At 48.8% G+C, this 15,569-nt stretch overlaps 1 protein-coding gene across 12 annotated transcripts in view; it reads right to left on the bottom strand.

Annotated features, from left to right (window-relative positions):
• Positions 1-15,569, bottom strand: part of LOC137789807 (rho guanine nucleotide exchange factor 9) — a 34,285-nt gene that overhangs the window by 11,608 nt on the left and 7,108 nt on the right. For 2 of the 12 annotated variants that reach the window (XM_068583609.1, XM_068583617.1), the window contains exons 1-4: positions 8,490-9,274; positions 3,146-3,325; positions 2,359-2,448; positions 1,015-1,215 (exon numbers count right to left, since the gene is read on the bottom strand). In XM_068583609.1, the coding sequence (XP_068439710.1) occupies positions 1,015-1,215; positions 2,359-2,448; positions 3,146-3,325; positions 8,490-8,621 (603 nt within the window). In that variant the 5' untranslated portion in view covers positions 8,622-9,274. Of the gene's footprint in view, positions 1-1,014; positions 1,216-2,358; positions 2,449-3,145; positions 3,326-6,517; positions 7,002-8,009; positions 8,080-8,485; positions 9,278-15,569 lie in introns of those variants that run through there. The other 10 variants (XM_068583694.1, XM_068583683.1, XM_068583626.1 and 7 more) reach the window with 10 other exon arrangements.

Raw genomic sequence — 15,569 nt, 5'->3', positions numbered from 1 at the left:
ATTTTAGAAATTACTGCCACGCGTGAAAAAAACAAACAGAATTACGCAATCTTATTTTAACTTTTGGGGAATTTGTCTTTGTTTTTTTTACAGTATCAGCAGGAAGACAGTTGTACTTAACCGGTTTGTTATACTGTTAATGTTATAGAACATTACGGGTACGGGACAGTCGTTGATTATAACTATGGGCTGTTTTCAATCTTATATAATCATAAGAAAACTATCTGGAAATCTCAAAGTCAAATTATCAGTTTACATTTACATAATACATCAATAATCTAGTATTCCCATAGATGTGTGTTTCTTTTGAACCAGTTATCATGTGGAGCAGTTATTAATAGCGATTGTCAGATTCCCAGAGATAAAACTGTTCTATGTTAGATACAAAAGTTTAAAGAGTAAATACTGCACATGTAGAAGGATATCTAGTGGAAATAATACGATGCAGCGCAAATCCAGCTCCGTATACATAACCAGGCTCGTCCACTATTGGTGGAAAATGTGCACAGAGTTGAGGAGTTGTTCATGAGTAATCCGTCCAGCTTTTAGACTAAGACTCAAACGTTTGGAGTCTTTATAAAAGGCTCGCCAATGCTAAAAATGTAACAACCGGCCGGGCTCTTGTTTAATTTGATTAGGTGTGAATCCGAGCCCGTCACTTGTGCATGAATCATAATGACACATCCTATGTGGACTCCAGCGCGGCTGCTGCCGCGATTGTGTACAATCGGCAAATTGTGTCTTCTTATCTAAGGAAGAAAATAAATAAATGAGAGCGAACTATTTCTGGACTGTTTTGATAACAACAGAAAAATAAATATGTCTTGAGGAAAAGTGTGAATGTGGGAGTGTTAAGAATTCATACTAGACCCTCGTGTAGCATCAAACGGGCTGCTTCTTCTCACACGTTTCAGTTCGCTCAGCTCTTTCCTATTTACCGTTCCTCTTGTCCTATAAATGCATGCCCTGGAACCTCGGTGTGTGTGTGTGTGTGTGTGTGTGTGTGTTTAGTACCTCACAGATGTCCTTGAGGTGTTTGATGTAGTGTCTCTCCGTGCTCATGATCTCGTTGATGACGTTGGCTCTCATCTGGTCTCGGTTCTGGAGGGGCGAGCCCAGGCACAGGCAGTCATTGGTCGGGTCCAGGTGCCCGTTCTGCACGTCGCTGCTCCCCTCGGCCGGCTCCCCTCCCACGTCCTCCTGGTTCACCCACAGCTGAGCGCAAACATATTCACACACACACACACACACGCACACACACACACATACACTTGAATAAAAGATGTGCTCAGTTATGTCAGTTCAGTGTATATAAATCCCACGGAAAAACAAAAGTGTTAGTGAACAGATGCGTTTGAGGTATTCATACCACAAAACGTTGCCGTAAAAAGTGGCGCTACTCGCACCTCATGGGGATGAATGCACACAGCACACGCACACACACACATGAACACACAGCTCACACACACAGAGCTTCATTTAGGGTGTCCGGTGGTTTGGACAGTGGGTGCGACTGTTGGTCCAGCGTTTCAGAAAGGTGAGGGACAAACTGACACAGCTTAAAATAAGCCTCTTACTGAGACCGGTAGCCAGAGAGGATATCCAATGCCCAACTTTGGCCCTGTGTGTGACTCCGAAACCCACCTGGGCACATACGCATGCATATACGCTGGCGCGCAACCTCACTATTTCCACACACATGCATCACATCCAACACACACACACACACACACAGGCCCACCACATACATTGTGTATTCCACTATCGCTTATAGAAAGGGCCAAGTGTGCGTGGTTTCAGATGTCCAGCAGCCAACACCTGATGACACACAGTTTGCCAAGAGAACATCAAAGAACCCGACGGGTAGAATGCCAAAACACAAGATGAGAAATGCAGCGCCACAGACAAGCAGAGTGACGGGCGGTGGAGCTGCAGACTGGAGCTCGTAGCGCAGCATAAAGACTGAGAAATAGTCAGAGTCAACAGTAAATGGTAGTGCAGAAAAAACTAATGATCCATATTGTAAATGGAAATACTCCATGAATATTAACAGGTAATAGTGATGCCGAAATGCCGTCTGGATTCTACATGAACACATTTATCAGAATTTGAGTGCAAGGCCGTTCAGGAGACGTTTAACATTACTTTACTTTTGACTCATCAGTTCCGCCTCTCTATCGACCCCGCTGAGAATGATTGTGAGGACGTCATGGGAACGTTAATGTTTTGGTAATGTCGTGGGTACGTTGCGTGGACAGACTGGAGGCGGGGGGGGGGGGGGGGACGGGCGGGCGGGCAGGCTGGATGGGTGGGTGGGTGGATGAAGCTGGGGGGAACAAAAAAAACAAAAAAACGCACCTTTGACGTGGTGTTTTGGAACCGTGGAGTTGCTATGGGGTTGATATAGAAAACCTGTTTTGTTTGGGGCTGAGGAGGGTGGGGTTCCACCTTTGGAGAGAGAGAACGACAGAACAGAAAGATACTTTTTTGGTCGACAGTCGGTCAGCCTGTCTGCCCTGCCCTCTCAGGAGTGAATATGGACGGGTGGACAGGTGGGAATGGCCATGGTGAGGGGTGTCTGTGGGAGGGCGAGTGGGGGGGAAGGGAGTGGGAGGAGCCTCCACCTACAACCAGGATGCTAAGTCTTCCCTCAGTAAGTTAAGTCAAAGAAGCACCGTGCCGTAGCTGCATCAGACCTGTGTGTTGGGTTAAGTTGAGCTCAAATATCGGGGAGATATAGTCACGATGCAAAGTGAGGACGTTGTAAATTTACTTGCAATTTTCAAGGGAAGGAACTGATGTTGATGCCAAACTAAAAAAAAAAAGAAAAAAGGGGCTCATCAGCATCTTCGTCTTATTGCCCCTGAACACCCGATAAAGGCTCTTAGCTAGCTGTTCTCAGATCTCTTGAGTGTTATGTGTTATCAGAATAAAGCATTATCCAACAGTGTGCATCTGCGCGGGCACGTGACTCCTGTTTGTGCGCGTGCACCTTCCCCCCCCCCCCTTGTGTGTCCATGAGCTCGTGTGCATATGTTCATGTGCCTCTTGTTTCTGCGTGTGTGTGTGTGTGTGTGTGGGTGTGTGTGGGTGTGTGTTGTGTCTAATGGTCGCCGGCGGCCAGCCGCGGCTGCAGCTAACTCACCCGTACGAAGCTGGCGGGGAACCATCCTTCCTCCTCGTCGATCTGGCCCCACCACCAGTCCTTGTTGGAGGCGTCCAGCACCTTGATGACGTCGCCGGCCTTAAACGCCAACTCCCGGTCCGCCATGGTCACATGGTCCCATACCGCCTCAGCGTTGACGATTGAACCTCCACTTATCAACTAGAGAAATCGGGAGGGAGGGCGGGGGGGGAGGGGGGGAGACAACATCTTCAGCTTTATTCTCAGAAACGAGCCGGCGTGAGGAGCACCTCTGCAGACCCTGACCGGCAGGACACTGATCCCCGCGACCCAAGAAAACAGCGTTTTAAAGTGTGATTGGAGAGTGATTGTAATTCAGTGCTCAGCCTCATTTTGGCCCCGATCTGTGTGTGAATCCTTGTTGTTAAGCCCACTCAGATTACTAATGGATGCAAATACACACCCTCAAAGCCAGGGCCCACTGGCAGCTTAGGGATTGCAAATAGAACAACACAATAGCTCGACACAGACCACAGCACAACACAACGAAATACGGCACCACAAAAAAAAAAAAAAAAAAAAAGGCAGCGCTATTAGTGAAGGAACAACACTACGTTCAGGAGCACAGCACCAGTCTCCACACAGGGATGGTAATTGGCCCATTATGACATTAGAATAATTACATGTGTTAATGTAATATAAATGCTGAGGAGCAAACAAATGTGAAGGGATAATCTCCCTTCCTTGATGCTTGTTATTTTATCAGCGGCACGGTCTCCGACTACGCGGAAAGGATGACTCATCAAATCTTTTCTATTGATTTTGGAGTTATAAATAAATAATGTGGACATTATGCGACGCCGAGACGGATGTTGAAACAGCGCATGCGCACGGGCACGAGTGTCATTTCCGTGAGCCGCCATTGAGGCGTCGTGCGTAGAAGGACGCGGACGCCGGGGTGTCGCGTGATCTGTAGTCTTTTAGCGGACTCGGAGAGGCTAAAGGTCGCTCTCGTTAGAGGACGACGGACAGCGGACAGCGCTCTGACATCACCCATCTGCCAAACGGCGTCACCATCCATCACACTGAGAGCCCGGCACGGAACTACGCGGCTCACGTGCAAGCCACGCTTTTTTTTCTTTCTTCTTCTGTTGTCGTCGGACATGCGCTAAAACTTCCTGGACGCATCCGTATGGCCTGAGCTCCAACTGCTTGTTTCCGATTGTTCTCTCCAAAGTAGTGTTCATCAGCATGCTCCAGTCCAGAGCTAACCATGCAGTCAGTCCCCGGGGCTGTGGGCAGAGCAGCCAGCGCTAACCAAGCCTGACAGGAGCTGCTTAGGCTCTAGGTACGGAGTTATCAAAGGCCTGGAGACAGGGACGTCACATGGACGGACATTAAATTAGAGCTCGACCTGCATTTAATGCTTCTGCATATTCACGTTGAGCTACTGTCGCTGTCTAAATGGAGTCTGTCAATGTTTTTTTTTCTTCTTTCTTTCTCTTCCCTCCACCTCTTTTAAGATTGCTTCGCCTCTGAGACGATGACGTTCCTGGATGGGAGAACCGTTTTAATATGCACCTCATCACAAAATACATTCTACCTTTAGGTGCCGATGCAGTGTGCAGGAAAGGTTCGTGAGAAACAGCAGATTGTGTGTGTGTGTGTTTGTTTGTATTCAACCCCCCCCCCCCACCCCTTTCTCCCTCCCGGCGCCCCCAAGGATCCGAGCTCTCAGACTCAGCCGCTACGTTGCCCCTTCAACCTGTGGACATGTCTACTCCCCTGGTGGTTTCCTGAGACAGCTAAAGGGGATATAAGCCAACGCGGGGAGGGACGGCCGTGTCTGGGAGGGAAAGAACAGCCGTCATCATGGTGACGGATGAGGATGCTTCACTGACACTTCAGGATGCGCCAGAATAATTTCCAAATGTAGGTGTGTGTGTGTGTGTGTGTGTGTGTGTGTGTGTGTGTGTGTGTGTGTGTGTGTGGAAGCAGACACGCAAAAAAAAAAGTGACCACTGACTATATCTCCAATATCGCTCCGGCATGAAATGTTAAAATGATGAAACCAGTCACATGAGGATTCCCACGTCTTTGTGAAATGTGTCGGCCTGCGCGTGCAGGCTTTAGATTTAAAGATCTGACAAGAGGAGCCTGATTTCATCAGGTCTTGCATGGGGCTCGGAGCTGGGGGAGCAATAGATCTGTCCTTTATCTCAAAGCTCTCCACTACAGAAAGAGAGGAGGATTTACCGCGAGCCATGGAAACAGGACCGATGAATAGCACTCAAAAGGATTTTCAAAAAAAAAAAAAAACATTGGTGATTCGGGAAAAGGAATTTGATTCAAGTCAGATATGAGTCAAATAAAAAAAGGAAAAAAAATCCAACGCAGTTAGCAGCAGAACGACTCTACTTGACCGCCGCCATCTGACATCAGGATCTCGGCCTAAAAACAGCTGCCACCGAGGTCAGTCCTGCTTCCTGCTCCCTTTTTCTGCCTCCAATGCCCCCCATGCTCCAGTCCAGGACCATTTCCAGCCCACATTCACTCCCAGTGCGATCTCTCCAGTCGCCATCAATCTGCCGTGATAGCCGACAGACAGAAAGAAAGAGTGACGGAGGGGAGAGACAGAGATCCATTCACGGCCAATGTCCCTTCTCCCGTTCCCCTCATCTCTCCATCTCCCTAATGAGATCAGCGCTTCCCTCTCCAATACATTTCACCCCCCCTCCCCCCCCCTTACATGTCTGAATAAATTAAAAAGCATTACATAATCAATCACCTCAACCCCCGAGCCTTAGCACAACCTCGACACCTAGCTTGATCAAACGGCTCACACAAGAGCACGAGCAAACACACTTTGCCTCTAAACTCATCGTTTCCCTGTGTGTGTGTGTGTGTATGTGTGTGTGTGTGTGTGTGGACCCCGGGCTGCGAGGACCCCGTGTCATCACGATGGTTACACTGCAGTTACAACATCAAAGATCAAAGGGCCAAATCTGCCGCCTCGAAACCCGCAAAACCTGTATTTGGGTCAATGCAAATGATTGCAGAGGAATCTTTTCCACTACACATGGACACACACACACACACACACACACACACACGTAGCAGCAACGCTCTCCTCTGTCTCACGTTGGAGGTGCAGAGACAAGACCGACAAGGAAACATGTGAGAACCGAGTGCAGATTCCCTCGCTTATATCATCTTTGCAGCACAACACATCAGCATTCACTGCACTGGCAGCTCCACTGCATTCCAACATCCTCCTCCATCCCCAGCCGTAGCACATCTGCACCAAAAGCACCTACAGCATCCTAGAGCGAACACACACACACACACAGTCACACACACAGACACACACGCCCGCCTTTTAGCCCGCCTTACCATGTTTGTGACATGAAACTGTTCAGAGAGTGTATGCATGGGGAAGTCCGGTTCACACAATCATGATAATTAAATCTCTTTTTCGGGCGAAGCGGTCCGAGGCGGTGGTCCTCTGAAGAGCCGAGCCTGCGATGCCGAGTCGCAAAAAAAAAAAAAGGTGCCGTGTGCGTTCCAGCGAGAGGCTCCTCTTTCCGACGCACTGAGCGAGTCTCGCGGTCCGTCCTCCCCGTGTCTGCCAACCCTGTTATGTAATACACTTATACCCCGAGTCTGGGAGCCAATCAAAGGCGCTCTGCCTAACAAAAAAAAAAAAAAAAAAACGCCGAAGAAATGCTCTCGCGTCCTCTCGCTCTCACACACACTGTGGTCTCGCTCGCGCGCACCAGCCGCACATTGACACTTGTGACTGCACGGCATTAACGCTACTCTATTAGAAGCCACCTGGCCTGGAGGGATTACAGATGTGTGAACACTCGGGGACTTAGATTTCAAGAGGAACGACGGATAACATCCACCTCCGACACACACACACACAGTCAGACACACACACGTGCAACTTAACATGTGAATACACATTCGTAAGTAGCACTGAGTTACCGCCGCTAGCCACCTGAGCCGCAGCCACTGCAGCACACACTATTAGTATGCTCTGTTTACAATCCTGTGGGGGTCCCCTCGAGGAGGGATGTTGTTTATGCGTTGATGAAGACACACACCATCACACAGCATGTGATGGAGCTATCGTCGTGTTCCTAATACATGGCTTCTTTCTACACCTACAGTACAGCGTTCACCACTTAACTAGACACACACACACACACACACACACACACACTGAGAGACACGCACAATGCGTAGCACTTAGCCTCGAGTGTGAGAGAGCACATACAGTATCTTCTTAAAAACCCATCCAGCCTCCCATCCCTATTTATAGGACTGTCATGGAAGGCTCTGGGATGGGCTTTTAGCATATCTATTTCTGACATTCATTCAACATTCATGACACCTGCCTCCCATCCTTTATTAGATTATGCAACTGCATGTGGGGAACAGAAGAGAAGAAAAAGAAAGAAGGAAATGTGTTGTTTTTTTTAAATCTCCACCCTGACATGCCTTGACACTTGGAGGACATTTCACATGTAAGAAATCTGCATATTTACTGCTACTTTTCTGCTCACGAGACACTATCTAGCGACCGTGCGTGATGACGTGTCGGCTGCAGAAACAGGTGCCACCTGGAAAGGCTGTGAACTGGAGAAATGTGAGTGTTGTAGGGCTGTGAAATGGGAGCTGAGCTTAGCAGCATCTAAAATGGGGGAAACCTGGAGTGACGGAGGCCCTCCTTTATTAGGCCTAGCCCTGCCTGCTATTGGTTACTGCTCAGCTGAGATTACAACGATCCTCTGGAGTCTGCCATCAGCAGCAACCTCTCACTTGCACCGCTATTTGCCACAAATATCCCAATTACTTCAGCGGCGAGATCACTGCTCACCTATCAGCTGCCATATTGTGGATGTGGCAGTGGATCACAATGAGAAAACAAGACCTGACGCAGCAGTAGGCTGTTGTTAAAAAAAAAAAAAAAGAGAGAAGAAGACCATCAGATTCATTTTTCCTATAAAAAAAAATCGGGTGGCTACAGAATCAAATTAATCCATGCGCATAATCCACAAAATACAACATGGAGGAGAGAGGGAAATCGACGTAGGAGAGAGGGAGGAGGAGGGGGGGGGGGGACATGTTTATATGCGGGGGATATGCATTTCCAGTCACCACAAATAAATAAAAAAAGAGGCAAGAGCATCACAGATCTGGATCCGCACAACTACGACCACCACCAGACAACACTAGCTATCACAAACGGTGAGAGGACACAAGACATAACGAAGGATTGAGGAGAGGGGGGGTGGGTGGGAGAGAGAGGAGAGGGGGGGGGGGGGGGGGTAACAGAAATACATTATGTTGTACCAACGTCATTCATTTCAACGCGTAGCCGTGATGGAGCGCCGGGTGTCCCCGCTCTCGACCAACGCGCACTGCCTTTCTCTCCTCTCCTTTGTGAAAGTGCGCTGCGCTGCGAACCGGGCCCCAAGCGCAGATCCATTAACGAGTACCGAGGATGAACATCAACAGCACGTTCACAAGCACCAGAACCGCGATCACCGTGAACACCGCGCAAGTCTGGACGTCCAAGGCCATGGCGCAGCGCTGCGGGCCGATGCGGGAGATGCGCTCTCGGAAGACGGGGCGGAATTCAGCTCTCCACGTCGAGACGCGTCGCCTCAAGAGCCGACGGAGAAATCCACCATTACAGACGGAGGTCGAGAAACGTGACGGGAAAAAAAAAAGGGAGGAGAAAAAAAAAGGAAAAGGAAAAAAAGGGGGGAGAAGAAGAAGAAGAGAAAAAAAAGAGATGCCTCTACGCCTCCTCACAATACGCGATGTAATTCATAAAGGCACGGGGAAGAGATGCATCATTCCTCACCATCATCATCGTCATCAGTCTGCACCGCGATTTCTCCCCGCTAGTCAACACCTGCCGGTGTTTTTTCTCGCCTCTTCCCCCCTAAACCGACCGACTCTCAGGCCAATAGACGCTCGCGGCGAACAAGAGGGAGGCTGTGCGCAGGTCGCTTCGCAGCTGCCGAGCAGCCTTCCGGTGAGTGGGGACCAGGGGAAGAGCAGGCGGCTGCGAGGCTGAGAGGCGGTCCTGTATTAATGCTGATCAGCGCTCCTCCGCCAGACTGCCGGCTTCAGCCATCACCTCTCCGGTCGGGGGAGGGGCACAGCCAGCCCCTCGCTCACCACATCGACCACGAGAGGCCAGAATCATAACCTCGTTAATCTCCCGCCCCGTCTAAAAATACCACTGTGCGCTGATTTATCATTTGTCATTAACGGGAGGAGGAGGAGGGAGGAGGAGAGGGATAAATGTCAGGATAACGGACGCACGCCCTCCTCAAATGGGATCGCCATCTCGTCATTTTTATTGGACGCAATGTCGGCCCCGTTTGTGCCAATTTGTCTGCGGCCACGCGTCAATCAGATACACAGCATGCCCAGTTGATGTGACGATGGATCACATGGTGCACCGGACCACGTGCCCAATCAAGAGCAGAGCTATGCAAATGCCTGTTTCAACAAAAAAAAAAATCTAATTAAGTTATCCCGTTACTAAAGTGTGATTGGAGAAGTGGGATGCTCTTTGAGGGAGTGTTTGGTACGCTCACTTATCAATGCAGGTTATTAAGTTCACCTTCATTTATTAAATAGTGTCAATAGAAATCAAATTCACTTTCTTTATTTTTTCCCATGGTGAAGATGTGTGATGACTGAAGCCCAGAGTTCAGACTCACAAGTTTTTTTTGTGTTCACTTATCCACATCTTCTAAACTCCGCTGTCTGTTATAAAATGTGTCATCCTGAGAACATTACAGACTTAAAGCTCCTGCAGACCCACAGAAGACATTTTACTCTCTGTCTCTTCAAAAGCGGAGCTCCCATTTAATTTAAATTGTGTGAGACCAGGCGGCTTCCTCCACTTCTGGAAAGTGAAGTCATGGTGGAAGAGGCTTAAACTTGCATTCTCTCTTCTGGCCAGCGGGTGTGCGATTCGTCTGGTCTATGAAAAAATCTATGAGAAAATGACTTGTCACTTGATTTATTACCTCAGTAAACATTTTGAACAGGAGTTTATGGTCTTACACTCTAGTTTCAAGTCTTCTTCAATCCAGTATGAAGTTCTTTTTGGTAAATTATGGTCCATTTAGAGGGCGGGGCTACCTTGTGATTGACAGGTTGCCTCTCTGCCATGCCGTCGCTCCTCTGCAGTCCAAATATGGTCACTTACGTTCACTGTGTTTGCAAAAAATGTCAAACTTGAGGCTTCAAAATGTCCGTCCACAAACCAACGGGTGGCGACGCGAGAACTACGTCCACTTCTTGGATGCAGTCCACGGGTGTAACTACGGTCAATGGCATTCAAAGCATTATGTGGATGTATTTTAATCATCATTTTAATTGTGCATGCCATCATGGGGACACATTTACGCAACCGTGGATTTATACACTTCAAATATAGGCCGGGAGATGTCCTCACCGGCAGTCTGGGTGGGACGGGGAGAGATCACATCCTGCCGTTTTTTTGCACGATGGATTCCAACTGAGAGTGCCCCGACCTCATTACCACCTCCGAGGTGCCCTTGAGCAACACAGTTAACCTCCAACTGCACACATGGAGCGGGTCAGTCGCCCACGGATCAGAGCGCGGTTACAGAGGCGGCCTCCGTGCAGAAAGCTACTGTGTAAATGCGGAGCGGCCATAATCTGAAATGAAGCACGGGGCTCAGAAAAACCTAGCTCTGAACAAACAAAGGTGCAAAGAAAAAACTCAACTACAGGGTGTGTGTATGTATAGTCACCTCTACTAAACACACACACACTCATGTGTGGAACAGGAGAATATATTCAGGAGAGGTTTGCCCAGTCCTGAATCTCATGGCCCCGGGGAAAAGGTGGTAATGCTGTAATCAGGTGGTAACCTGGGCCCGGAGCGGCTGTATAACACACACAAATTGAATAAAAACAACTGGAAAACGGAGTAACAATTTCCAGAGCGCCGTGCCGCACACATAAAAAAACACCCGTAATTGTAACAACCAATAAAATGTAGCCCAATATAATTTTTAAAGGTCACGATTGAGCTGCGTGACGAATCCGTCCCCTTTGAAATGAATCATTTGAGCAGCGGCGTGAGCTGAAGTTGCAGGTTGTTGTTTCACAGTCCGGGCAGTCAGAGAGAGGACAGAGGCTGCAGCCGGCTTTAAAATCGGGGTCATTTGCGACACATTCGAGCGGGAACACGGTGTCGAAATGTCAGTGCAAACTGCTCGGGCCGTTTTCCTGCGGCTGCCATTCAGTACGCTCAACACGTCCCACACTGTCCCATCGGCCCTGCAATACAGTTGAATGAACTCACTGCAGCGCACGCTGCTAGCTTGGTTGGCTCCTCACACACATAAACAAACTTCAGGTGGACATCTTTTAGGAGCTGTTTGCGACACACTGAGAGCACGGGGCGGATACCAGAGGAAGTGGGTTGTGCTTTCAAGACGTGTTCCCAAAAGTATTTTGGTTTGATTTATTTTTTCCGCCACGAAACTGCCGCTGGATTCCACATTAACCGCCGCGACTCCGTGCCGACCGCCGCCGCTCCACACGAGGGAGCGAGCGACACACACTTTCGGAGTCGCCTTGTTAAACCAACAGGAGGAAAGTGTTTGGTTGGTTTTTTTTTCTCCTCGGCGTCGCATCCCTTTAAGTCTCAATCTTTGTGAAGTGACGGGAACAAAAACAAAAAAAAAAAGGTCTCCAGCTCCCCGTCGGATGCACGTGTTTGCCATTGGCATGCGCGGCGTTATTTTGGCCTCCGCGTCCGCAGCCGGCACTGAAGATGAACATCGCGTCACGCGCGAGCGCATGCATCCCCCCCCCCCCCCGGGGCGCTTTGTCCTGGTGTCTGCGCCTCTCGTCGTCGCTGGCAGGTTTCAAGGAAGACGGCACAACATGAATCAGTTCAGCTCAGCTACAGCCACCACCCAGCAGTCGACCAACCAACACGTGCACAGACACACAACCCCACAACCCCCCCCTCCCACTCCCTCCTCCTGCTCCTCCTGCTCCTCCCCAAAACTACACTTCTGTCTTCACATTCAGCTGAGAGCTTCGAAATGGATCAAAAGACCCAGAGAATGCGTTTAAGCGAGCAGCACCAAACGAGTGCACTATATCAGTATTTTTAAAGCCATAAATAATTTCCAGGGCACTCTCTCTCTGCACATACATGCCGATAAAAGCCGTGGCTCCTGAAAGCTCTGCTTTTTTAGTACGAGGCATCACAGCCCAGATATGACAAGCGTCCTCAAACAAGCTTCTTTTTTTTTTGTCTAGCTCTGCGCTCGTGTGTGTGTGTGTGTGCATCTGTATGTGTGTGTGAAACGCAGAGTGAGCAGATTACATAAGCCTGCCCTACCTCTGTGGGCTCCCACTCCAATCTCCCTGACATTTAGACAACAAAGGTCACATCTGAAAGTCTAAATTTGCACAGACACCAATGCTAATATGCTCATGCATATACAAAAGAGAGGGGAAATATCTCCCGCCGGCGGAGAATCGTGTGTTAAATGAGACTGAATTTAAACCTTACTGTACGTGAATTGCGTGCACAACAAGCACAGCTGCGGTTCATCAATGTGACTCGCATCGTTTTCCCGGACCGTCGTCACTGCGAGGGATTTGTCCGATGACGAGTGTGCCTTCGCCAGTACTACGGGGTCTTCTTTAGACAGTTGGAACATGAAGGTAAAGCTCCCATTTCCAAGCCTCTCGCGGTTAGTATTTAAAGCAGGAACTTGGCGTTACCGTGTGTTGCATCGCACATTGTGTTGAGCTCGCGCCGAACACTTCCGTTTTCCCACTGGAAATTAATGATGACAATGAATTAATGAGGGCAGATAAAAATCTACAGCACATGTCTGGATTGTGAGGGCTTTATTCCACCCATCCGTTTATCAATTTTTCCTGCCATTTATCAAGGCTCCAGAGTAAAAAAAAAAAAAGAAAAAGGAAAGGAAAGGCGAGGAGAGGAGAGCAATGCGGATCTCTTTATTGCATAATGTCTCAGATCTAAACTAGCTGCGTCCCTTAAAGGGGAGGTTCATTTTGCATAAAACTAACGCACTTCAACTGGGTTTTATATGAGGTCAAGTCCAAAAAAAATGGCGCGACCATGTGTCCAAAGTTCAACTGAAGCTCCGATGAGGCCTCAGCTGTCCAAATGAATCAATGTGTATTTGCCAAAATGTAGTCTTTATAGTGTGAAATTCCCTCCTTTACGTTTCCAGTGTTTCTTCTCCCGGCTGCGGCAGAGCGACAGTAATACCGCGCAGTAATTTGGTACAAAAAAAGATTGCAAAGATATCCACTTCATTTGTCAAGACCCAGACTGCTGAAGTCTCTCATATTAACTTCGGCTGCACTTTACAATTCATCTTTGTCTCGAATCTCTTACTTTGAAATTGCTTTGCAGCCGGCAAAGACCGGAGGAACAGTTTCACTGTACGCGTGGGCATGTGAGCGAAATAAAGTGAACCTATCCTTTAATCATTTTGCAGATGATTCTCTTAAAATTCGCGGTCATAAAAAGGTAAAAAGTCATTTTTTTGCTTCGTCACCGGGATCTGACGTAACGTCCGTCACTGCGGCCGCTGGACCAAAACCGGCGGGCAAGCGGCGCCGCCTCGCTTGGTGAAAATGACCCCAAAATCCTTTTCCACGGAAGCAGCTGGTCACCACCCGCTTGACTGGGACATCTCCCGCCTTTACCCACGAGAGAACTGCCCCAGGGCCCGGTGGGTATCGTGGTCCAAAAGAGCCAAAGGGAATGAAGAGAGGCCGATCGATGACGTCATCAAACTAGCTCCCGAACCTCGAGCGCGCCTCAATATCCTGTCGAGGAACACCGCATACACACGGGAGTGACAACGCACATCCTTCAAACACCTTCCTTGAATAAGGTTGATGATGCAATGCAGCACATAAAATAAAAAATAAATTTAAAAAAAGAATGGGGTGATTACAGTATTGCCGCAGAGCACTACTTCCAAATGCACGGGGGCAATATCTGCTCATAATAGTTATTAGTATCCTGCTAGGATCCGGGCAGGAAGCTACGCCACTTTAGGCAGCGGTCGTTCCCGACAATATTGGCATCATCCATCACTGCCACGCTGACAACCGTATGAGGAACAGAGTTTGCACCTTTCACCTTTAGATGAAAGGCGGTAAAATATTCTACACCCTTCCTGTTTTTTTTTGTGTGTTTTTTTTAAGCACTGCATTAAGTCCGGCCCTGGTGGGAAGTGCATGAGTCAAACTGACATCCAGCTCCTTCTCTTCCCGCAGATCTTCTTTGAGTCTCTGCTTCTTTGACGTTCCACTCATTACGCCACCGGATAGCGTGGAAATATAAATGAACCGGACAAATTCAACAATTCGCCAGGTCTGAGAGCAGCTCTCCAGTTGCGGATCTGGTCTGAGGTCAGTCCCAAGTTGACTCCGCTGGCCTTCAGCCAGCCGGCTGCGTCTTCAGAAAGCCTCTCCCCCGAATGCGCCGCCGCAACTTTCTAGTGCTGGCGACCGAATCTGTTTGTGGTCAGCAGGTATTCGGCTAATGGGAGGCGAAGCCCACCACACCCATTTCCCCTCCAGTGTGCTCCAATTCTTTTGTCCCCCTCCTCCCTCCCTCTCCCGTCCCCAAGACAACCACACTGACTTCCTGCTTCCTCCCGGGCCTTCCAGCCACAAAGCGCCCTAAAAATAAAACCGCCGGACTTTTTCCTGAACGCAACTTCTGTCGCCATTGTTCAGGCGTCAGCTGTTCTTTTCGTTTCAGCTGGATTTGGCTCGATAGCGTGAAAAGCGGCGGCGGCGGCGGCGGCGGCGGCAGTGGGTCAGAGCGTTGAGGGGTTTTTTTTTTTCAGAAAATACTGCGAGATGAGATGCGATAAGAGAGGTAGGTCAGTGCCAAGTGGGGCGGAGAAATTAGGGTTAAAGACAGCCCGAGCGATATCAGCATTCCTGGATCTTGCTGCTTCAGGAGAAAAGGAGTCCGACTCATTCAGTCCTCGTGTGAAGCTACTTTAACACACGTCCCTTCACGCGTGACGGTGTTTATTACTATGCTACTCGGGTAATTGCAATTTATTTGCTTAAAGATCACCTGTGCATTCATCGTTATAACACAGAGAACTCCAGCGCAACACACTGCCACTACTACAAATCACAATTACCACCGCTGAGGGGAACTGCGAGTGTGTGCTGTGAGTCCACACTGCGAGGTGTTACGGCAAAAAGGTTCAAGGAACTGTGCAACACTTTGGAGAACACACATATTTGCTTTCCTGTGTCTTTCAATCTGCAAAAACCAAAGTGTAAAATCAAGCACATCGATGTTGTACGGGGAGAAGTTATGTACGACACCGTTTCCTGACCT

This window comes from Clinocottus analis, unplaced genomic scaffold (assembly GCF_023055335.1).
Source record: "Clinocottus analis isolate CAN_PGR_092001 unplaced genomic scaffold, fCliAna1.0.p SCAF_10, whole genome shotgun sequence".
NCBI classification, from domain to species: domain Eukaryota; kingdom Metazoa; phylum Chordata; class Actinopteri; order Perciformes; family Cottidae; genus Clinocottus; species Clinocottus analis.
This window is presented reverse-complemented; position numbering and strand designations above follow the sequence as displayed.